The 23,832-nt window shown below is 39.8% G+C and overlaps 1 protein-coding gene across 6 annotated transcripts in view; it reads right to left on the bottom strand.

The window, feature by feature from the left end:
• The window catches only part of fasn (fatty acid synthase), a 77,622-nt gene that overhangs the window by 16,455 nt on the left and 37,335 nt on the right, over positions 1–23,832 (bottom strand). For all 6 annotated transcript variants that reach the window (XM_042396389.1, XM_042396388.1, XM_042396393.1 and 3 more), the window contains 18 exons: positions 23,036–23,239; positions 22,236–22,351; positions 21,951–22,126; positions 21,621–21,812; positions 20,172–20,252; positions 19,033–19,218; positions 16,152–16,331; positions 15,652–15,855; positions 14,915–15,231; positions 14,401–14,802; positions 13,993–14,157; positions 13,628–13,743; positions 12,518–12,672; positions 11,292–11,495; positions 9,355–9,505; positions 3,708–3,886; positions 2,597–2,716; positions 924–1,046 (listed from right to left, as the gene is read on the bottom strand). In XM_042396389.1, coding sequence (XP_042252323.1) covers positions 924–1,046; positions 2,597–2,716; positions 3,708–3,886; positions 9,355–9,505; positions 11,292–11,495; positions 12,518–12,672; positions 13,628–13,743; positions 13,993–14,157; positions 14,401–14,802; positions 14,915–15,231; positions 15,652–15,855; positions 16,152–16,331; positions 19,033–19,218; positions 20,172–20,252; positions 21,621–21,812; positions 21,951–22,126; positions 22,236–22,351; positions 23,036–23,239 — 3,271 coding nt within the window. The remainder of the gene's footprint in view (positions 1–923; positions 1,047–2,596; positions 2,717–3,707; positions 3,887–9,354; positions 9,506–11,291; positions 11,496–12,517; positions 12,673–13,627; positions 13,744–13,992; positions 14,158–14,400; positions 14,803–14,914; positions 15,232–15,651; positions 15,856–16,151; positions 16,332–19,032; positions 19,219–20,171; positions 20,253–21,620; positions 21,813–21,950; positions 22,127–22,235; positions 22,352–23,035; positions 23,240–23,832) is intronic.

The following is a 23,832-nucleotide window of genomic DNA, read 5'->3' as shown; positions in this document are numbered from 1 at the left end:
CTTAACTGACTTCTGGTTAGCACACTGTAGAGAATCAGATGAATTCTCCAGATTCAATTGCTTAAATTTGATAGGACTGCTGTTAAGAATATGGAAGGAGAACGTTAATCCACTTAGCAATAACAGACTAGAGACTGAAGTTCTTTTCTGAGTGGACATAAAGACGGAGTAGGTTGAATTTAGGATGGGATTAACCAGGGACTTGAAGATATTAGGGATTAATTAAAAACTACCACAACTAAACCTTGAACTTGAAGAGGCACTCCAACAAATGAAACAGGCAGAGGAAAACAATGCAACCAAAAATGTCAGCCTTGGAATCATGAACTCAGTGAAAGCAAACAAAACACCTGGGTTTGATGGTTCACTGCAGAATAGTATGAAAACTTCAAGCCTGAACTAGTGACAGTCCTACTCAGGTGATTTAATCATAATCTTGAGGGTCAAACACCCCAATTGTGGTGTGAGGCAAAAATATTGATAATCCCTAAAGAAGGCAAAGATAAGGGGGAGGGGCAAGGGTAAGGCATATGAACTTCTCTATATCCATTAAAAATACAGACTACAAACTACTAGCATTGATAAGATCCAAAAGGATTGAGCATATTATCTCAGAACTATTAGACCCAGGTCAAACAGGATTTGTCTGAGAAACAAACACAGGATAATACCAGGTGAACACTGTAAATAATTGACTATATGCACGAAAGGCACTTGATTCAGTTGGGTGAGGTTATCCCTACCGAGCCCTAGAGCAATTTGGCTACATTGATAAATATATAAAATGAATTAGATCACCCTATTTATTCCTTATAACTAGAATCAGACTCAGTCAGGACCCCCTACCAATCTGTCAAGCTCAAAAGACGGTGTCACTTGCACTTTAATTGAAAGCCTGAGTTGCTGTTTGGCTTCCTACTGACCCAGTGGGGAGTTGTTGGACAGGTCATATTTGCCGATCTCCAGGAATCGCCCATGTCTGCCCAGGCAGCGAATACTAGCCTGCAGCTTCTCCTCAGCCAGAGAGTTCAGCACAACATCCACACCTGAAACCCACACACACACACACGTAAACATACGTGCGCGCACGCACACACACACACACACACACACACACACACACACACACACACACACGCACAGAATACTATACAAATACAAATAATATATACAATATACAAAACTGTATTTGTGCAGTGGTAATTTGAAAGTGTAATAGAGTGGTTGATAATTCAACAAACATGATTATTTCTTAAAAGACTCAAAAGCACTGCATGTCTTGTATGCAAAGGTCTCAATTTGTACACCATGGAAATATTAATCTTAAAGGAAAATTCCAATTTATTTGCTCCCAATGTATTTCCCATAAATGTGGCCATTGTGGCTCTATGTGTCATGCTAATTTTGCTCTCTCTATCTCCATTATAGAGATTCTGATGATTAACAAAAAAATGTTTATGGCACAAAATGAATCAATGGGGTAAACTGCTGAGACTTCTGCATCTGTCCAAATAAACATGATTTTTACATGAAATGCTTCAAGTGTTTACTTTCATTCAGACTCAAAAACAAACAGAAACTAGCTGCCTGTAGCATTATGACTAACTGCATATGGAACTACATTTAAGGCAGCTTGCAAGTCGGTTTGTTTACCTCTGAGGCTGTGGATAGCTTAGAGTCTGTTCCTGCTAGTGAAGTAGTAACTTAGTAGATAAATAAAATGGTTCATTCCTACAAGTTTCCAAGTTGCAACGATAAAATGACAAGATCCACACTGTGCAGTTTTCATGAACTACCGTTTTCCTTCTTTCAGTTGTTTTAGCTCCTCTCTGTGTACACTTAAATAAATATAGTTGGCCAATCAAAGTGACTCACGATTGTCGGGATAATCCATCTCTGCACTTAATTTTTCAGTTTCCTTACATTCGAACCACAGCCAGCCTCATATATGTAAACAAAACAGCTTACCTGGATGAATATGTGGGTGGTTCAGTTAGCCGGCAAGCTGCCCTGGATGTGGTTCCTTATGCAGTTAGCCATAATGGCTGCTACAGGCAGCTAGTTTCTGTGTTTACTTTTGTTCAGGCTAAGAAACAAATTTTTGAAGTGGTTCATGTAAAAATCATTTTCATTTAGAAAGATATAGGAGGCTCATCAGTTTACCCCGTTGATTGTCGTTTTGTGTGAATTTGTGTATTTCTGTGAATCACCAGAATCTCTATAACAAAGATGGAGAGAGCAAAGTGAGCATGACATATAGAGCCACAATGGCCATATTTATGGGAAATAAATCAGGTTCAAATAAACCAGAATTTTCCTTTAAGCCATACTTAAACTAAACTAGCCATTTAATTATCAAAGCTTAACTCAAATTCAAAATGCAGCAATATTATTTCACTACTTTCTAATATGTGTTTATTTTGGGAGCACCTTAATTTTTTAATTTCTAAAGAAATTTTGACTGACTAAAAATAATACCACACTACACTGAGTGCAGTGCATTGTGCTGTATTAACTCCAGTGAAGAGAGAATATGCTGAAATTGTGTGAAACCCAGTATAACAAACAACTGTTAGTGCAGAGGTAGGTGTCTGACCTTTGCCCTGTGTGTGGAGCAGGATGTGCTGTTCAAAAGAAGTGTCTCTGGAGTTAGCGAAGGACTCAGCTGAGAGCTGAGGGAACCTCTCCTGCAGGTAGGTCCGCTTCTCTGCTGAGCCTAGTGATAACACACAAACAGGTTAGGGTAAAAAATACTGATGTTTTCATAGTTTTTATGAGATACTATCTCATAATTAGGTGTGCTTGCACCAAAGGTCCAGCACTCCTATAATCCTGCATACCTACTATTCTCGCTTTTCTTCTTCCTCTTATTTTTATTCTTCCGCCATAAGTTCGGAACACTACTCCTCCCGCAGTTTTGGAGCAATATATACACTGATCCAGCATGTCCTGGTATGCCCGGCTGATAAGTGTGCTATGACTTTTGGTAGCATTCTGATGTGTAGTTTTCAAAAAATAAATTGCAAATAGTCGTTAAGTGACTTTTTTTGTATCCACATCAATAGGAAATGCAGACACCTTTGGCCACTTTGACCTTATGTATGGAGCTGTGTAACTTACAGCCATCAAACTTAGTATACTTGGTCCCTATGAGGATACCCTAAGCCTATAAAGATGATTATGTGCAAATTTTGTTTTTTGGCTAATAAGTCATGAACCCTGAGGCCTAGAGGAAAACTTCCTTGGATCAATACAAAACTGCTTTTCCTATTGGGACCACCCACTTGCGCCTTACTACATTTTCCATAATTTTGAATTTTTTGTACAATGATTTTCACCCCCGATCATCCATATTCTATCCAATCTTCACCAAACTTGGCACATACCCCATTTAGAGCACCAAATACAACGGTCACATTTGTTCTTTGATTATTTTTACTGTTTTCCAGCGATTGGTTACCAAAGAGGAGTGGGTGGGTGGTTTGTAGTTATGCCTTAATATCTCACTCTCTCCGTAATTATGAGATTCTATCTCTGACATTTCTTTTACTACAAGAAATGACTCATATTTACGAGAAAAAAAAACTTAATGAAAAAAAAGGTGTATTTTAAAATAGGCATAGAATGTAAAATAAATAGCATACCACAGTGAATAAGAAATACATTTCATCAATATGACAGTGTATATGTGAGCGTTAAATACTAACCAACTGTAGTGAAGACTTTGCATTTCTTGCTGAGGGCTATGGCAATGGCAGCCTGGCCAACCCCACCTGACCCTGAGTGGATAAGAATACTCTCTCCACAGCGGAGCCTGCCGCGCACCACCAGAGAGTAGTAGGCTGTGGCATAGACCACTGGTACTGAGGCTGCCTGCTCCAGTGTCCTGCACACACATACACGCAGGCACATAAGGTTCAAGTATTCCCTTTTTTTCAAAGAAAAAACATATTTCTAGACATTTTTCTTGACTTTAGAGTAATAGTTTGAAAATGAATTTCTCTATGACAACTGAGCCAACTCCATCCACTGATAAAGCCCACAAGAATTGGCTAAAAGCTCACACAGAAATCTACTTAGTGGATCTAATGTTAGTTGTTTTTTCTAAATATATTTTAAAATCTCTTCTGATTCAGCTTGTCATAAGTAATAATATATGTTCAGTAACCAGCAATACCAGGAAAGTGATTTTTCTCTTAAAGTAGAAGTTTTTAATGTATTCCACACATTAGCATAATAATTTCAGGTTTGTTTCACTAATAAATCTAATTGTGATGTAAAATGATGTTTGCTGCCGTTAGCTTTGTGGTTGAAGGTAACTAATTACATTTACTCAAGTACTGTACTTACATACAATCTTGAGGTACTTGTACTTTACTTGAGTATTGTAATTACAGTTTATAAACCCCATCTGCAGGGGCTTGGAGCCCGGACCAACTCAGAACCAAAGGTGCACCATTGCGGAGCAAACAGGAAGAGAAGGCCATCAATGAATAGGGTTTAAACAGTTGCTGTACTACTAAATTAGAAAACGTAATACCACTTAAATTCATGTTTTTGTCAAAATAATGATGAAATATTGTTAAACAAAAGTGTCTATCAAGTCACAAATAAGTTAAATATGTTTCAAAAATATGACAAGGTAGTACATCTCAAATTATACGGACCTTCGGCTCTGTGCCGAAACACGAAAGTGTTTTTCTATTGTGATATGAGTCAAAATAAATAAGTGAAATGTTAGTATTTTGTCCTCGTTGACTAAGAAATTTGAGATGTGCTACCTTTTCATATTTTTGGAACATGCTCACTGGATCTTAGGTTTAGCACTCCACTGAGAAACCCATGGTTGAAGAGCAACCTCCTTCTCCAATTATGTTAAATATGTCTCTGTAAATTAAAGAGTGCAGTCCAGACCTGCTCAAGATTCTGATAACTTTTCATCACACAGGTCTTTAGATGACAGTGAACAAATTTGAAGTCGGTGGGGTTCAAGCTCTAAGAGGAGTTTATTAAAATACATCCCCTGGAAATGGCAAAAACTGCGCCAAAATTGCACATTAAATTCAAAATGGCCGACTTCCTGCTCGACTTGGGGTATGGCTTCAAGAGGCTTTTTTGTGCATCTGGACATGATACATGTGCCTACCAAATTTCGTTAATCTACGTGAAATTTAAAGGTGGGAGCTTTTAATTTGAAATTTTCTAGGGGGCGCTATCAAGCCATTTTGCAATGCCCATGCCCCATAAAATATTAAATTTTTCACCACTTTTGACGAATATGCAAAGTTTGATACATTTTTGAGCACGTTTAGCCCCTCAAAAATGTGTTTCTCTTGGAAGAAAAAAATAATAATAAAAAGAAAGATAATAATAACAATGATAATTCCCTCAGATACAATAGGGCCTTCACACTGCTAGGTGCTCGGGCCCTGATAATAATTCATTCAATTACAAGAGGGCCTTCGCACCGTTCGGTGCTCAGGCAATGTACATTCAAGTTCCAACAATTCCCGCTTCATGGGAAAAAAACATCGAAGTTCGCCATGTCGCCACAGCATCAGCGAATAATGAAAACTCAAGATTTTGATAACTTTTCATTGTAAAGGGGTTCAGATGACAACCACCAAATTTTAAGTTGGTGGGTTTAAATCTCTAGGAGGAGTTTGTTAAAATACAACACCTGGAAATGGCAAAAAGTGTGCAAAAATTGCAAAGTAAATTCAAAATGGCTGACTTCCTGTTGGACAAATTGTGATGACAGGTCACATTATTATTCACTAATTAGCCTCTTGGCCTTACATGCCTTACTGTGGAAAAAATAATGTTTGACCCCTATAGTTCACCATGCCTAACCTAGGATTTGAACCCATATTTCCCTACTGGGAGGCAGATTCATTTATTAATTAATTAGCCTGAAAAGGAGAAGAAGGGTGGGAGAAGGTATCGGCAGGGCAATAGATACAGACACTATGTGAGTGTTGTTGACAGCCTTTGAGGGAAAATAAACATAATCTTGAAACATAGCATTGATCTTTGTGATTAAACGTCATATTATTATTACTGATTGGTTTACATGAATCATCTGATATTATAACTTTATGTTGAAAAGAGCAAGTTTGCTCTTGCCTTCATGCTCTAATTTGTGTTTAGAATATTAAAAAAATATAACCATTGAAGCTACAAATTGGTCCTACTTTATACGTGTACTTTGATGAATTGAATCCATGTTCTTCTGACTGCCATCAGTTTTCTAATCCACTTGACTATACATCTGTGACTATAGTAATTTCCATCCAAATAGAATAAAGGGTGCTTATGAGGGGTGGGCATAAACAGAAAAAAAAGGGAGAGAAAAAAGAGAAGAGAGGTGTTGACTGCCATTGAGGGAGGACAAAGATAGACAAACACTTCTTCTGTTTTGGAAGAATTCCATGGACACATGCTGCCCTCTGGAGACAGTAAAAAATTACATAAATTACTGGATGGCAGCATCAGGTAACTATAGGACCCTGAGACCTCAGCATCAGACTTTTACTAGAATTAATACAATACTAGAGGACATGACATTTGTTTTTTGGGATAAAATATATATAATTACAATCAATTATTCAACAATATTAAATATTCAAATATTTGTGGTAGCTCCACTGATGAATACATATGCACTAAATTTAAATCTGTATATCAGGATACTGGATGTGCATACCAAGAGCTGCCCCGCAAGTATGTTTGTTTACACTGTGTTTATGACAAATTATATACAGATGACCTTCTGGACAAAGAGGTTTAGGCAGGTGATCAGTATCAACAGAGCTACACATAAAGAAGAAGAGAGAGGTGTCAACAGCCACTGAGGAAAAACAAACTTTCCAAAGACAGAAACAAATGATCCCTGTTTTCATTCCTCTTAACAGTTCTATTCTTTGTAATGATGTGCTTTACGGATGCACGATATTGGATTTTTTTGCCGATATCTGATATGCCGATATTTCCAACTTATTGTGGCCGATTGCCAATGCCAATACCGATATATGCACTTATTTGTTTCCAGATGGCTGTGGAGACTATTATGCATACAACCATAGATTGTACTAAGTATGATCAAGAAAGACAACAAATAAAGGAAGAACTTAGGAAGACTGGGGTTCAGGAGCTCAGCCTTACAACTTTAATGAACTTACCAAGTGGGTGGAACAGTAGAGTTTTCTTTAAGTTTATTAGACAGACAGGATTAATGTGTTGGATTTAATCTCTGGTCCACACTCTGGAGCAGAAGTTGGCGGTAATGCACCTAATAAACTGGTTGCCCACTGCCATTGTAAACCAAAAAGAAGATTTTTATTTTTCCCCTCAAACAGAGTGGTACATCTTGTCAGCCGAGGTCTTTCCTATCTGCGCCTCTGAACATAGCAGCTCCATTGATGGACGGTGAAACAGTCTGCGGAGGGAAGCCTAGTTAGGTGGCCGAGGAGAAGGCAACAAATTGGCCTCTCATAATCAGCAGAAATGGCTGATGCTGATATTTAATTTTGGAGCTTTTATCGGCCGATAATGATGACGTGCCGATAATATCGTGCATTCCCTAATATGCTACCATGACACTTAAAAACCTATAAAAGAGAAGCTTTCGGGTGTTTTGGATGAATTTCAAATCATGCTGACTTCTATAGGTGGGGAAGGGGTAAATGGTGCATTATACCATCATGAGACCACCAGATGGCAGTATCAGATAACTTAATGGCAGAGTGAGCCCGTGACATCAAAGCATCAGCATCGTATTTGCTTCTATAGTCAAAATATTTAACACCATCGAATTGTCACCCTAGTTCACATGACAATAATGGCAGACATGCTGCATGTCCATATGCAATTTGGTGTCAGTGGCAGAAGACATTTAGGTTTAATCAATTGTTCAAAAATATTACATATTCAATAGTTTGTGACATTAGTAATTCTGAGAAAAATCTGTTATCTGTCTGTCTGTCTGTCTGTCTGTCTATCTAAATCCAAAAATTGCATTACAATGTGTGAATTTGCACCAAACTTGGCAAGGTACTGTATATCTGGATCACATCAAGGGTTAGTGTACCCAGTAGTGTCAGAAACATTTGGTAAGATATACTGTATTTCCTAAAATGACACTATACAAATAAAATGACATGCCCTGCAGCTGGCAAACAAAATGCAACATTAAAAAATGTAAAAAAAAAAAAAAAAAAACTGCTAAACTTCCAAACAATCTTTTGACACCAATTAGAAGTATCACAGTTGACAAAAACTGACCCAAATTGACAAAGTAGATTTGGCATAATTCCCAAATTTGTGAAAAAAATTCCAGCTGGAAATTGGCTTGGCTTGTACAGCATGATGCAGCTCAATGTACCGAATACATAGTTATATAGTATCTGAAAATGTAATGTTTGCGAGTTATAAACCAAAATGTGTTTGCATTTATTATAGTGCCACCTTGTTGTGGGACACACCCTTACTACATATCTTGCATATATTACCTTGCACCTTGAATAATCTAGGTTGTGGAATCACTTTTACATGAAGTCTGATGAATTATATCAATAATGATAATAAATCTGACAAAAACAATAGGTTTACACTGTTGGAACCTTAAAAATGATGCACTGCTATTCATTAAACTACACAACAGTATATGAAGCAGTTAAAAGCTCCACCTAAACCAACTACAGCATTAATGTACCACTATATTAATACATCAATAGCAATGATTCAATAGTATAATAATAAAACACTGGCAGTGCCCACAACCAGTTTACTTGTACAGTTAACTTCTACTTTTGATACTTTAAGTACATTTTGTTGCTAATACTTATATACTTATAATGGAGTATTTCTATAGCATGGTCTTGCTACATTTGCTGAGGTAAATTATTTGAATAATCATTCTGACATGGCTTTAATTTGAACTTTCATAATGGTTATTTTGCAAGTGACCTTTGACCTCCCTATAAGAAGAGAGCAGTGCAGTGGTGCCCTTCTGTTCTGCTGTTTAATGTTGAGTCTTGAAATCACACATTTCCAGGAAGAATCACTCAGCACTTTATACCTTGGCTGCCAGCTCTTTTCTTTCATATGCCTCATCTACCTTCTCTTCAGACAGCATGATGGTCTCTACAGGGCAGTTACTGTAGACAGTCACTCAACAGCAATTCCAAATCAGATTTTTGTTGTCTGTGGTCTCTAGTGCAGCTATACTAACTGTACACACAGTTTCCTAAAACCACTGAATTAAAACATGCATGCACACACACACACACACACACACACACACACACACACACACACACACACACACACCATATTTAAAAATAAGACACTGACCAGCTAGAGGGAACATCCCAGAGGAACCGTTTGTCAGCATCCACACATGTTGCCAAGCCTTTAGCGGGCAGCAGCCCCATCACACGCCGTCCGATGGGGTCACGACCAGAAAACTCCATACCCAACATGCACTGCTGTAGAGCTAGGTCACCTAATAATGTACAATGAAAAGTTAGTTTTTTAGAAGTTAGTTTTCAAATTGTCTGTGGGAATTTGGTGTACAATTTGACTGCTGTTATTAGTTTGAATGCTGAAAGCATTCACGCCATTGTTATCCAAATCTTTATTTAGAAGTAACTTTATGACATGATATTTCTGCAATTCTGTTCTCTTTAATGGAATGAAACTTGGTACATAAGTTTTCCATGAGAATCTGCATGACATACTGAATCATGGCACAAATAGCCCTACCTGGTGGTCATAAATAAAACACCACCATACAACTTATTAACTGCCAAATCTCTTAAATGTAACATGCCATGGTAATTAAATTCTATTCGTACAGATGGGGATCCTGAACGAGTCTTTAGTATTTTCAGCAATGTTTGCCATTAATTCCAGCATTCAGCATTTCCGCAGGAAATGCATTTCTAGTTCTTCTTATTCTTCCGTACATTTTTTGCAAGCTTTCAACTCATCCATACTTGTAATGACAGAAACCATTCAAATATCAAAATGTTCAGCTCTTTAAGGACATTTATACTATTACTTTTCAGCATTCTAGCATATCCCAGATTTTATATAATTTTTTTAAATATTAAAATTTATAATGGAAAGTCTATGGGAGGAATGTTTGAAAGCTAATATCTCAAAAACCAAAAGTGCTAAACTGTTCATGTTTGAGGCACAGATGTCTTATGTGGAAATGCTTAACATATTAAAACATGGTACCAATAGCGCCACCATGTGGTCAGTTATTACATGTTTAGCGTTTTTGCTAATAACTCATGAATGGTAAGTCCTATCAAAAAAATATTTGGACAGGATGTTCCTTGGATAATGCTGATTATACTGATATAGGCCATGCTCGTATGCGCCAAAAAAAATTTTCCGCCAATTTGATTTTTTTGATAAACACGTTTTGCTTCTGTTAGCACATATTTCATCCAATCTTCACCAAACTTGGTACACAACATAATTACAGGACCCCAAATACAACTTATCCATTTGTTTTCATATATTACTTATGGTTTGTCTGTTATCGGTTAGCAAAGTTTTGAAGGCGTGGCCTAATGCTCTTAATGTTGTACACAAAGTGATATTACAGAAGTGTGTAACATTTCATAAAATTCTATCCAAAGGGGGCGCTAAAGTAACTTTATAATATCATATTTCTGCAATTCTGTTGACTTTAATGAAATGAAACAGGTTTTCCATGAGAATCTGCACGACATACTGAATCATGGCACCAATAGATCCACCTTTTGGTCATATATAAAGCACCACCATACTACTTATTGACTGCCAAATCTCTGGTGTACAATTTGACTGCTGTTATTAGTTTGAATGCTGAAAGCATTCACGCCATTGTTATCCAAATCTTTATTTAGAAGTAACTATATGACATGATATTTCTGCAATTCTGTTCTCTTTAATGGAATGAAACTTGGTACATAAGTTTTCCATGAGAATCTGCATGACATACTGAATCATGGCACCAATAGTCCTACCTGGTGGTCATAAATAAAACACCACCATACAACTTATTAACTGCCAAATCTCTTAAATGTAATATGCCATGGTAATCAAATTCTATTTGTACAGATGGGGATCCTGAACAAGTCTTTAGTGTTTTCAGCAATGCTTTGCAATTTATTTCAGCTTTCTAGTTTCTTTTTGTTTTGCATAGTCAACTATACCAATAGTATCCCACTGCATTACATACAAATCAAGAAAGTGTAAGATTTATTGTTGTGTGTCTTCTACACAGTCTCTACCTGGAATAGCGTCTGGTGGGAGCTTGCCAGTGGCCAGCATTATATCTCTGAAGTTGAGCGAGCTGTAATAGACGCGACACAGCTGCACATTGGGGTTGCTAGCCACAAAGTGGCGGAGTGGGGAGGCTATCCAGCGCAGAGAAGACAGGTCACCTCGAGTCAGCACATTGACGTAGGCCTGTTCTGTCAACTCTTCATTTAGATCTGACAACCATAAAACAGACAATGGCTTCAATGGAAGTGTGAACCACTAGCACATCATACATTCTCAAAAGAAAATTTATAAGCATTAAATAATCTGGATACACTTCCTTTGTCAAATTAAAGAGTTTTCTCTAGGTTGATTATGGTTTAAGTAACATGGTTACCAACACTTTCTAAAATCTTCACAAAATCCTGAGTGGAAAAGCAATTGGTTGTTCTTGAATTACAAAATGTTACATAAGTATATATAACATAATATAACATAACATAACATAACAGTGTTATTTTAACATGTATTTAAGGGAACATATAGCACAACTTCTAACAGGCAAAATACAAAGTATATGCATGAATAAAAAAAAGCTTTAAACCCAAACAGCTCATTTAGGTTGACCATGTCCTGACAACTGTAACTCTTTTTTTTGCACTGCATTAGGTTACACAATGCTATATGTGTAGCTAACTAACAGCAGCCAAAGCTGACCAGTACTGCTGAAACAATTATGGGCCATGTAGCCTCATAATTGAGAAAAGCATTAAGGGAACAATGATAAATTAATGTGATAACCTAACAATGTTAATATGAAGTCATGAATTCCAAAAAAAGCTGCTAGCCTGCTACTAACACTCTTCCTTCTCCTCATTAATTGACCAGTGACAACCAAACACTATTTTTACTCCAAACACAATAAAAGGGTAGGCAGGGATAAAAAAAATCCTGATCAGTTGTTTATTATGGTTTGACAGATGAACCATGCTGCATCCCCTTGAAAGAATTATTTTCAGCCTTTCTCATGTCTTGCGCCGCAAAAAACAACTCCCAAAAAATGTTCTTCACAGTAAACACACAGTAAAATGTTGCTTCAGAAGCAATGCAGGTAAAAGGTTTCTAATAGGTAACCATTGTTGTACTGTTCTACATAAGATCTGTAATCAAACTACCTCAAATATAGTGGTTGCGGTGGACAACATTATCACAACCATATCAGTCTGACTGGAATAAGTGTTTGATATTTTGGTACCAAGAGTGATGAGCTGGTGTCTGAAGACGCCCCAGTGTCCATCTCTGAACACATTCATTACAAGATCCCCCTCCAGCACCAACTGCATGGACTTATGGGCCGGCTCGAGGCTTGGTGCTGCTGAGGACTCATTTAGATTGGACACAAACGCACAGCTAGTGACAAGGAAAGACAAACCGGAAAAAAGAACATAAGGAACGAAACACAATACAACATGACACATTACATGAATAAACATCTGCAGTGAGACAATACCTACATACAAGAAACTCACTAAATGAATGGTGGTAAGAATTATGTGATGTCTGTCATGCCATAATACTCAAGTATACAATTGTATTTACTGCTCAAACCTGTAAAGCTGAGCATGTGACTACAGAGCTACTAACTGACCAATCTGCTCATTATGCTCATTAGGACAGGCAAAGTTGAAAAAAAATTAGAGATGCACCAATATGAAATTTCAGGGCTGATAACAATTACCAATAATTATCTGTATATTGTGGCTGATACAGATGCAATAAAAGATGATATTACATACATTATATTATTATTAAATTGAGACTGACAAGTTTATTTTTCTAATACAACACCAATGTTTCAAGCCTTCCCTATCCCTACAATAAAGATTAAATTTATTTATTTAAAACTTGTTAGTGACAACCTTAGTTTATCTGTTTAATATGTGGACTAATTAATGGCAGACCTTATTTCCTTATTGACAAACTTGTATAGGTTACAAAAACATTAGAGTAACTTTACATACTGTTGGACTGATGAATGTTTACCTAAAGCCCTTACAATTATTTATTTATTTTTTTTACTCACGGCCAATAATATATCAGCCACTGGATATTGTGCATCCCTAAAGAAAATTCCAAAGTTTAAAAAAAAGATAAAGAATATATGCAGTATGATCAATAAACATAAATAAGTTCACATTTCAATTTTTAAGCATATTTAGATACATTGTGGCACAGTGGTGACTGTTCTATGACTTGGTTATGTAGATTTGTGAAAAAAAATTCTACATGTTACACTTACAGAATATTGTGTTAAAATTCAAGTACTGTGACAGTACTCTTATAGGAGTATGTGTGGTGGTCCTACCGTATTCGGCTGCCACCTGGCTCCTGTCGTAGACAGTTGACCATTCCCACAATGCCACAGTGGGCCTGAGAGGCAGTCAACCACACTGGACAGTCTGATGACTCAGCAAGCATCACCTGCAGCACAGATCCACACAGTAATATACAATTACAACTAATGCCACATTTATGATTATGATTATTAAATGATGACTGTAGTCACAAGGAAACTGTATACTGACATACTTTGATGGCATCAATGTATAGATTATAATGTAAACTTAATTATCTAATCCCTTTTACTCGTCATTCTGATTTGAAACATGGTACTTCAGGACATTGCTGGACACTTCAAAATCCAGACATACAGAAGGATATGGAACCCACCTTCAGTGTCTCCACCCACTTGTAGTCAGTGCTGTCCACAGGAAGGAAAATGGGCTGTTTGCTCAGCGACTGACAGCGACATAGAAAGAGAGCCGAGCCATAAAAAGACTTCCTGACAGCCACAAGGCTGAGAGAGGCATCAGAGAATACCTTCTCCCACTCAGCCTGGCAAGAAGAGGGAGCTAATATCAGCAAAACATCACCTCCCACTCACACAATCAATGTAATGTTAGCAACCCCCGGCATATTACTGATCAGTTTACTCATTTTACAGTTAACTTTACTACTTAGCTAAAGAAAATGAAATATTTCTTTCAGCTTCCAGAATTTTAAAAAAGGAATCAGAGTGTTTACGAGGGTGAATAATATCAATAAGCAATAAGTAATTTTAACACTGCCTCTACTGACCTGTGTGAGCAGACCTCGCTTACTGCTGCTCTGAGAGGTGCTGGAGAGGAAGGCAACCGTTTCTCCCAGAGTCTCTCCCTTCAGCAGGGTGTGGAGGAGAATAAATCCCCCTTGTCTTGCTCCGGAAGCCAGATTTGCCACCATCAGTCCAGCGTCCGTCCTTAAAGGGCCCCAGGTGTGGTTACACACCACCAGGTCTGCCCCTCCAATCACACCTCCAGGAGCTGGGCCCATCAGAGGATCCCACTGAGCTGAAGTGACCGCCAGCTCCTCCAGGGAGGCCTGGTGGGGGGTCAGAAGATCCAGGTTGGTTGCTGTGGCAATGTAGTCCACATACAGCATGGGCTGGATGTTGAGGAGTTCTACCACGCGAGAGAAAAGCTGGCCATCATTTGAAAGAGCCTGGAAGTCAGAGAGGAGAAGATCGGATACTGTATATATTATGAGAATAAAGATAACTTAACCATTCTGCATTTGGATTTGCTCCATTTTTGGAATTCATTTACAGCCTTACTTCTAGGACTTTGATCTTGCCAGGCATACTGTTTTCCATGGCGGTGTCAAGGCAGTGTCTGAGGGCTGCATCATCTAGCAGGCCCTGCAGCAGGCTGTCATGCAGCAAGCATGCTCTCTCCTTCTCCACAGTCTGCTCCAGCTCAGAGCACAGGTTCCCATTCAGCTCCAAGCCACAGAGCAGGGCCAGCAGCCGCACCAGGCTGGGCTCAGAGGGCTCAGGACTAGGAAGGGGGTCATCTGACAACCCATGCACCCCAGGGATGGAAAGCTTGACACCGTGAGGGGCCAACTTTTTCTGGAGTCTGTGGATTAAACCTAGATGGGGTTGGGGTTCACATTTTGTTATCTTCAAGATTTTAAACACATGCTTTATCCACAAAATAGAGCTTGCTTTATAATGACTTGCCTTACATAACAACTCAGACAGAAAAGCATCAAACATTGCAACAAGAAAGTGACTCTATAAGACTACAAATCATGTTCTTTTGTGGACATCAATACAGTAAAAAAGGGAAATGATTCATTTCTTTTCAATATTATTGTCTGTAATTTAGATTTTTCCGCAAACACTATAGCTCTGAGAGCCCAGGCTATTTAAAGATCCCAATATAAATACCTAATACTAAAACTGAAAGATAACACTTATGGCTGCTTTGGCATCTTTTTCATACAAATCGCACAAATGCCTTGGGCTGGTTATTACTTTGTAAAATACAGAGGATTTAGCTGTTGTACCTTTGCAGAGCCTTAGCTGCTCTGTAAGTTTCCCACTGCCCATCAGGCACTCTGTCTCCACATATGGAACAAACACAAACTCCTCCAGGGTTGGGGGGCTCTGCTGCTGCTGCCGACGGGGTGCCACAGTAGCATGCAGACCGCAGATCTGTACTCCACCAGCAGCAATTTTGTCAAGGCAACGGTTTACATGGACATCCACCGCTACAGGAATGAGAAAGAAAAGTTTGATGTGGAATTGAAGACTTCAGCCTAATTCATGGTTTCCAAGTCTGCACGGGAGGAAGGATCCCTATGCAAAATTCTGTGGAAGCAAACTGGATGCCTGTTTTGTGTATTCTATGTATGTACTGTATTCCTAGTCCTTGGTCCTATTCTCATTACGCTTGCTTTAATGAACACACACACAAATATACAGGAAAGCACATGTCTGTGTAGATTCATGTGCAGAAACACATTATAGAAAATCAAATTTGAACGGAATAAAGGACAACACAAACCTTGCTTTCCATCAGTGTACTGGCAGACCTTCTCCATATGGACAGTGGGATCAACACATACAGAGCGGATCCTGGTTGGCAAACGCAGACTACGACCCGACAGCCCAACCACGATCATCTGCAGCATGGTATCAAGAAAGGTCACCCAGTTTCCTGTCCACTGCAGCTTCCCACTGCCACCTGGAAACAACAAATCACATGATGATTGAAACCATGCTAAAAAGGTGTTCCTTAAACTTCAGACCTTTTTTTTCATACTCATCAGATTAAGATTTTTCCTTCATTATCAAAGTGATCCAGGTGATAGTACAGGGCAGACAGGAACTGCTAGTAACCAAAGCAGCCGACTTTTCATGAAACTACTGTGCCAAGATGTAAACAAATGGGCAATAGGCTAAAAATACAAAGTTTTACTGGGATTGAAGTTCAATACTCTTGCCAGAGGGGAGTGACTGAAAAGTTTATGTCCAGGGTGGAAGGGATCTTTCCTGCTCAGGGTCCTGGAGATGTGCAGGTCCTGGAGGGATGGTGGGTTGCAGCCGATCACATCTCAGCACAGCAGATGATACGCTGCAGTCTGCCCTTGTCCTGGGCAGTTGCAGCAGCATACCAGATGGTGATGGAGGATGTAAGGATGGACTCAATGATGGAGGTGAAAGTCACCATCATTGACTTTGGTAAGTTGAACTTCTTCAGCTGTTGCGGGAAGTACATCCTCTGCTGTGCCTTCCTGGTGAGGGAGCTGATGTTCTGCTCCCACTTAAGGTCCTGGGTGATGATGGTTCTCAGGAAGTGGAAGGACTCCACAGTGTTGACAGGGGAGTCACACAGGGTGATGGGGCGAGTGGGGCTATGCTCCCTCTTAAATCCACAACCATATCCACTGTCTTTAGAGCACTGAGCTCCAAGTTGTTTTGTGCGCACCAAGTCAACAGATGGTCAATCTCCCACCTGTAGGCGTTCTCATCCCCCACCAGAGATGAGCCCAGTGAGGGTGGTGTCATCCTCAAACTTCAGGAGCTTGACAGACTGATGACTGGAGGTGCAGCTGTTTGTGTACAGGGAGAATAGAAGAGGAAAAAGGACGAAGCCTTAAGGGGAACCGGAAGAAGAAGAAGAAGACGACTAATAATAATAATAATGAATATAGCCGCAAGCGGCAATTCACAGGTTCAAGCCTTTTTGCGCTCAGCAGAAAGAAGCAGGTCAAATCAGCCAAAATTAAAGTCGAGAGGAGCAACAAGTGGGTTTCAGGCTTCACAAAGGTGAGCAAACTCATTTCAGCTACTTTAGTTCTGTTTATAGAGGGAAAGAGACCAATTACACACTTGTTTCATCATCAGAAAGCCTGCAGCATTTCAATAATTGTGCACTCAAAGTTCCTTCTTTGAGTTCCTCCCCCCTTCATCGGATTTGAACAAAACTCAAAACTAATCAGGATTGCTCAGTCATCTTGAGTTATGAGTAAATATGTGATAGGCCACACCCACTTGTACTGATCAATAAGGTGCTTCAGATTTTGGTTTTGCCCCCATGGCATGCACACCAATTTTGTCACTCCGCTTCCATCATCTTGTGCCAATTCATTTTGAAAGAGCAAAGACCAATGAGGAAACTCCAACACGGAGGGCTGACCAATGGCAAACCTTCATCATTCATTCACTCACTCACTCACTCACTCACTCACTCACTCACTCACTCACTCACTCACTCACTCACTCACAGACAACTGCGGTTATAGGGCTGGTGCCACTGTAGCGGTCCAGCAAAAAAAATTATCTTAACCATTTGGCAGTACCTCTGCCTCCACAGCGCTCTAGATGGCACTCTGAAGTCCACCTGTGGGCCATGGCCCACTGGTTCAGAATGCCTGTTCTAATGGAATCACAGAGTAGCGTGTAGCACTGCAACTCTGCCTCCTGGTCTCAGCTTCATATGTTGCTTCCTGTCAGAAAGGAATTCTGTGATCCACATGCAGGAGGTGTCAGGTACATTCACCTGACAGAGTTTGTCCTGCAAGGGAACTGGGGTGATTGTGTTGAAGGCGGAGCTGAAGTCCACAAACAGGATCCTGGCATAGTTTCCTGAAGAGTCAGTTGCTGGAGAATGAGGTGGAGGGCCACTGACCCCACAGACCACAGACCTGTCTGGAGTCATTAAGTCCCATTGTCTTTGGTTTTTTACTAAATCTAACATAGATGATTTTTAATCAAATGTGTTGATATCTTTATATATAAGGACCCTAAATTCTACAGAGGCAGTACTGTTCAATAAAAAGATGAAAATTTAAAAAGTGATGTCTTTTGAATTACTTTGTCTCAATCACTGGCGCATAATATCTGTAAATTCTTCTATTCCAAACTTTACCTTCAGACAAACTAATGTGGCGGCAACAAATATTCTGTTTTTTACCAAAAGTTTTTCACCAAAATGTATCTTCCAAAAGTAATTATATATCAAAACTCCACAGAGACATCTTAGCCAGCTGTAAATTACTAAAGGGGTGGCCAAGATGAGACTGCTCTCCACAGGATGATGACGGGCATCATGGGAGCTGGACTGCATTCAACTATATGTGTGAATTCATGTGTGGTTGAGTGACAAATAAATTTGAACTTGAACCTATGTGGACTTTAAATTGGAATAGTACTTGGACTGTGACTAATGATGTTTTACAAGAATACAAGTAAAGGCAAGAGATACAGATATTTGTGTGACAAGATGATACAGATATAGCAGGTTTGCATTACACCCCCAGTCCATTATGTTTAGATTATAATAAAATGATTTAAAAAAACAATGACAGATGTTGTAACAGTGTACACACACACACACAACACACACACACACACACACACAAACAAACACACATTACTTTTACCTGCATTGTTAGACTCCAGGATACCTTGGAAGGTCTTCCCATAATCATAGCCACGCAGTCGCAGCTCCTTGTAGACATCATGTGCTGTAAGTTTCATTTTGGGGTCACCATCGTTGTTGGCAGCTTGCTGACATATCTGACTATGAAATGAATCGAGAGCTGCATCCTCCAGAATGCTGATCTTACCTAAAAATGATGCAAGGAACACAGGGAAGAGATTTTTAGAAGGATTGCATTGTCACATTTAAGAGTGGAGCTACAAAGGAGCAATTTTTGGCAAAGAGTTGGTGTCACTCTGGAAGCAGTTTTCCCGGCCGTGGGCTGGTTCTCTGGCTGTTGAAATGTGAAGAACTGGTTTGAGATTAGGCACTGGCTCTGAACTGGCCCTCAAACTGCCTTAGTTGAAAAGTGTGAATATGTGAAATTACTCTTCATTGACTATAGTTCAGTGTTTATGACCATAGTTCCCTCCAGGCTCATCACAAAGCTCAAGGACCTGGAGTTAAACACCTCACTGTGCATATGGATCTTTGTACATCTGACGGGCAGACCCCCACTGGTGAGGGAAGGCAGACACACCACTTCTACCCTCATCCTTAACACTAGAGCACCCCAGGGCTACATTTTGTGCCCCCGCTGTACTCCGTGTACACACTTGACCGTGGAGCCGCTTTCGACTTCCCCCCCCCCCCATTCCCAACGCAACTCCTGGGTCATGAGGAAGGTTATTCGGGCAGTCCCAGACAAGGGTGGACTCATACACCAGGTCAAGGTCAAGGTGAAGTTGAAAACATTAGAAAGGCCCATCACCAAGGTCTGTCTCCACCAGGAAGCTGAGTGAGGCAGTGGTAAAGACTGTCCTCCTCTGGGGGCCATGTGCTAGTAACCTCTAGCACCCAAGGTAAACAGTACATCAAGAAGATGGCTTGAAGAGTCTTGTTTTTGTTGTTTTCCCTCAAATCATACACATATATTTATTTCTATTTCTATTCTTTTAAATTCTTTTTAAGGCACAAATTGAAGGAACTGATGGGATTACATTTCACCGCGACTGTACCTTATATTATCACATGTGACAAATAAATTTGATTAACTGATTAAATTGCTTCAGTAATACTGTATGTACAAAAATTACCTACCACTGACAGCCAGGTTTCCATTCTCTGAAACCTCAAACTTGTTGGTGGCAGGCATGAGATGCACCTCCAACTGGACAGAGCCTGAGAGGAACAGAAAAGTGAAGAGAGAAGACAAAAACTATGAAATCAGAGAACTAATCTCAAAAACTAGAGAAAATAATAGAAATGTCCCTTTTGCACATTCCTGTTTGCTTTTTCACCTCATCTGAATAACCATAAAGATTAGGCAAATTAGACCAATCGTGGATTAAAAAATGACGGCAGTGTTTGAAATACAGTTTTCACACGAGGAAAAAAACAACACACTTTCTATCTACTGTTGCCTGACTGTGATGTTTGAGAAAGATGTCATGAATGAAAAGTAGAAGTACAGAGATGGAAATTAAGACTGAAAACTCTGAACTCTGAACACTCTTTACAGACGATGACTTGCTGAGTGTATGATAGTTATTTATTTATTTATGGTTATATATTTATCATTACAATATGTGCAAAAGGTTGTTATTACTCGAAAAGTAACAGATAATAGCTAGCTACATTAGTCGGCTACATTAACTATGACAGGAATTGTTATACTACATGTGCATGCATTTACAGAAGGCTATTTGCTTGAAATGACTCAAGACTGCCACTGCACACTGATCTGTGCTCTCAATTTGTGTTTGTTGATGAGGTATTCTATCTGGTTATGAGAGCTGAATTGCTGGGAGTGGACTGAACAGTTTCCTGATTCTACTCTGTTCAGCCTGTCTCTGCTGGGTAGCTAATGTTAGCTTGCAGCAGTCTGCAGATATGAGCCAGATGTCTTGCAAAGAAACAAACAGCAGAAGATCAGTTAGTGAACAGACTTTTCTGCTCTGTCTGTGCTGAAACTGATTATCAAACTGGATCCCTATGCTGTACCTCGTTAAATCATCTGGTACTGACAGTCCATAGCTGTATGGGACAGCCTGTATCTTATTCACAATGTTGACAACCTTGCAGGTGGTCAGGTGGTTCTTTCACAGCTGTCCACAAAAATATGCTGACAAAAATCAATTATAGATCAACCCCAGGCTGGGAAAAAATAATAAAATCGCCCAGCCCTACATCTAGTACTTTCTTGTTTTCCTTAAATATATTTGCCGTGGTGTCTGTGTTTAACCAATCAGTGATGGTCAGCCCTACAAACCTCACTCACACCTCTAAAGTTCCTGAATCTTTAGAAACATACTACTCCCGGAGCAGGAACTTTTTTAGCACCTGGAACCTGGATTGTCAATTAACTAAATTTAGTCCTTGGTACCTCAGGTCGAAACAAAGATATGGCTCCTGAGATTCTCAAAAGGTTCTTGGTCCACTGGGAAAGTTCCTGGCAGTGGAAAAACACTAAATTATCTCCAACGCCCCCCCCACCCCCACCCCCATCCCCACCCCCACCCCACCTCCACACACTCCTGCTGCTCTCACCAGTCTTTGGCAGGATAGTGGCCCTATGGATGGTGACGTCCTCAAAGGTTACAGGAGTGGTTTCCATGACAACCCCCAGACTTCTCACCAAGGTACGCCAGGCCAACACCAGGTAACCCGTGGCTGGGTAGAGGACACGCCCATCAATGCAGTGTCCAATCAGGTAGTAGTCTGCAGACTCCGGGTTTATGTCTGTTGTTGGTCACAGGGGAGTTGAACACAAGCACACAAAGTGGTCAATGAAATGAGAAACCACTGTTAAACGTTTTCCTAAATATGACAAGAGAGCCGATGCAGAACTGCTTTTTAATCCAGATGTGCCTTTCATACCAATGTTATATATGGTAGCAGATTTGGATATTCCAGAGCCAGAGGAAAAATCCTCCACCTTGGGGACATCCCAGGTCTGAGCATGGTCCCACTGCATGAGAGGGGAGATCAGGGGAGTGCCAACTGGTACGGGGTATTTCACCGCTGAGCAGAGGCCATTACCATCCAAATTGATACTAAAGAGGTGCATGAAAAAGAATTCATATATTAGCAATCAGGGATTATTTCTAAGAGTACAAGCCCCCCACGCATTTGAACACACCAAGAGTCTGTGAATGCATTTACCCATTCATATAGATTTTGCCAATGTTTGAGAGAAAGAACTCAAGGTTGTTGGTGTGGCCTCTCTTCATCAAGGGTAGGATGGAACATGTGTGCTTCAGGCTACGCTTCAGGATGGCCTGTGTGTGCAGGACGACAGGATGTAGAAAACATGTATGGATAATCTGCAGTTCATAACAGTGGTTCCAAGCAGCTTTTAAACCATTGCATCTCTTCACTGAAATTTTCTTTCGCATCACCACCCTTGCAGGCCATGCAGATTTTATATATATATATATATATATATATATATATATATGTATATATATATGTGTGTGTGTGTGTGTGTGTGTGTGTGTGTGTGTGTGTGTGTGCGTGTATATATACACACACACTCACACACACCAGTGACAAATTAAAGCAAAAAACAGTACAGAGACCACTTCCATCAGGATAGAAAGGTTTCATCATAGGATAAAGGTGACGACTCAGAACAACTTTGTATTGATTTGCAGTGACCCTTCCCTCTAAGGGGACAAGTGGACCCAAACCATTCCAGCAAAATGTCCCCCAAAGCATAACAGAGCCACCGGAACCACTCGCTGTAGGGGTCGAGCATTCGGACCTGTACTAGTTTTTCCTTTCATTTGTCACCCGTCCATACATATGCACATATTGTGTGCATACACACATACACAAACACACAGATACAGATACAGATACAGATAGAAGAGGCTGTCAAAGAACAGTAGCTAGGATCTGCTAATGTGGGGAGAAAATGTGACCAAACTGCTGCTTTTCAAGAAGGTTGATGTTGAGTATACCTGCAGCAGAGCATGAGGTGCTATCTCCACCACCACAGCATTGTCAGGCACCTGGCTGAGGGCCTCCTGGAACAGCACAGGGCTCACCAGGTTGTTGACATGGTAGTCAGCCGAGCTGTACAGAGCGAGAGGAGAGTCCCACTCAGACTGAGGGATACTGGTGCTCACCCAGCGGGACGAACGCTTCCTTGGCTCCTTGATCACCTACACACAAAATTACATTATTTATTAATATTTAAATATGCCAAATAGCATGGAACACTACTGTTCTGCATGAGGTGAATTAGTTCCCATAGTTACAGTACTGTTCAAAGGTTTTAGGCACCCTAGATGTTTGGATTTTTATCCATTATGCAGTACCATCAGGGAGGTGTCCAATCGGTCCCAAATTTATTCATGACATGACAATGACCCCAAGCATACAGCTAGAGTCACAAAGAACTATTTTCAGCAACAAGAAGAATGATGAGTCCTGCAACAGATGGTATGGTATGACCGCCACAGAGCCCTGATCTCAACATCATGGAGTCGATCTGGGATTACATGAAGAAGCACCTGAGATGGCCTAAATAATAAATCCACAGAAGAACATTCTTTCTCCAGGATGGTTACAACAACCTACCTGCAAGTTACCATGAAAAACTTTTGTACAGTACTGTATATATATATACTGTACTGTGCAAAGGTTTCAGGCACTAAAAGTAAAGTGAGAATGCTTAAAAAATATTGCAGTAAATTGTTTTAATTTATCAATTAACTTCATACAAAGTTGAGTAAACAGCAGAAACCTAAATGAA

The sequence above is a fragment of the Thunnus maccoyii genome, chromosome 20 (assembly GCF_910596095.1).
Source record: "Thunnus maccoyii chromosome 20, fThuMac1.1, whole genome shotgun sequence".
Taxonomy (NCBI): domain Eukaryota; kingdom Metazoa; phylum Chordata; class Actinopteri; order Scombriformes; family Scombridae; genus Thunnus; species Thunnus maccoyii.
The sequence above is the reverse complement of the archived record's forward strand: the minus strand, read 5'-3'. Positions and strand labels throughout refer to the sequence as shown.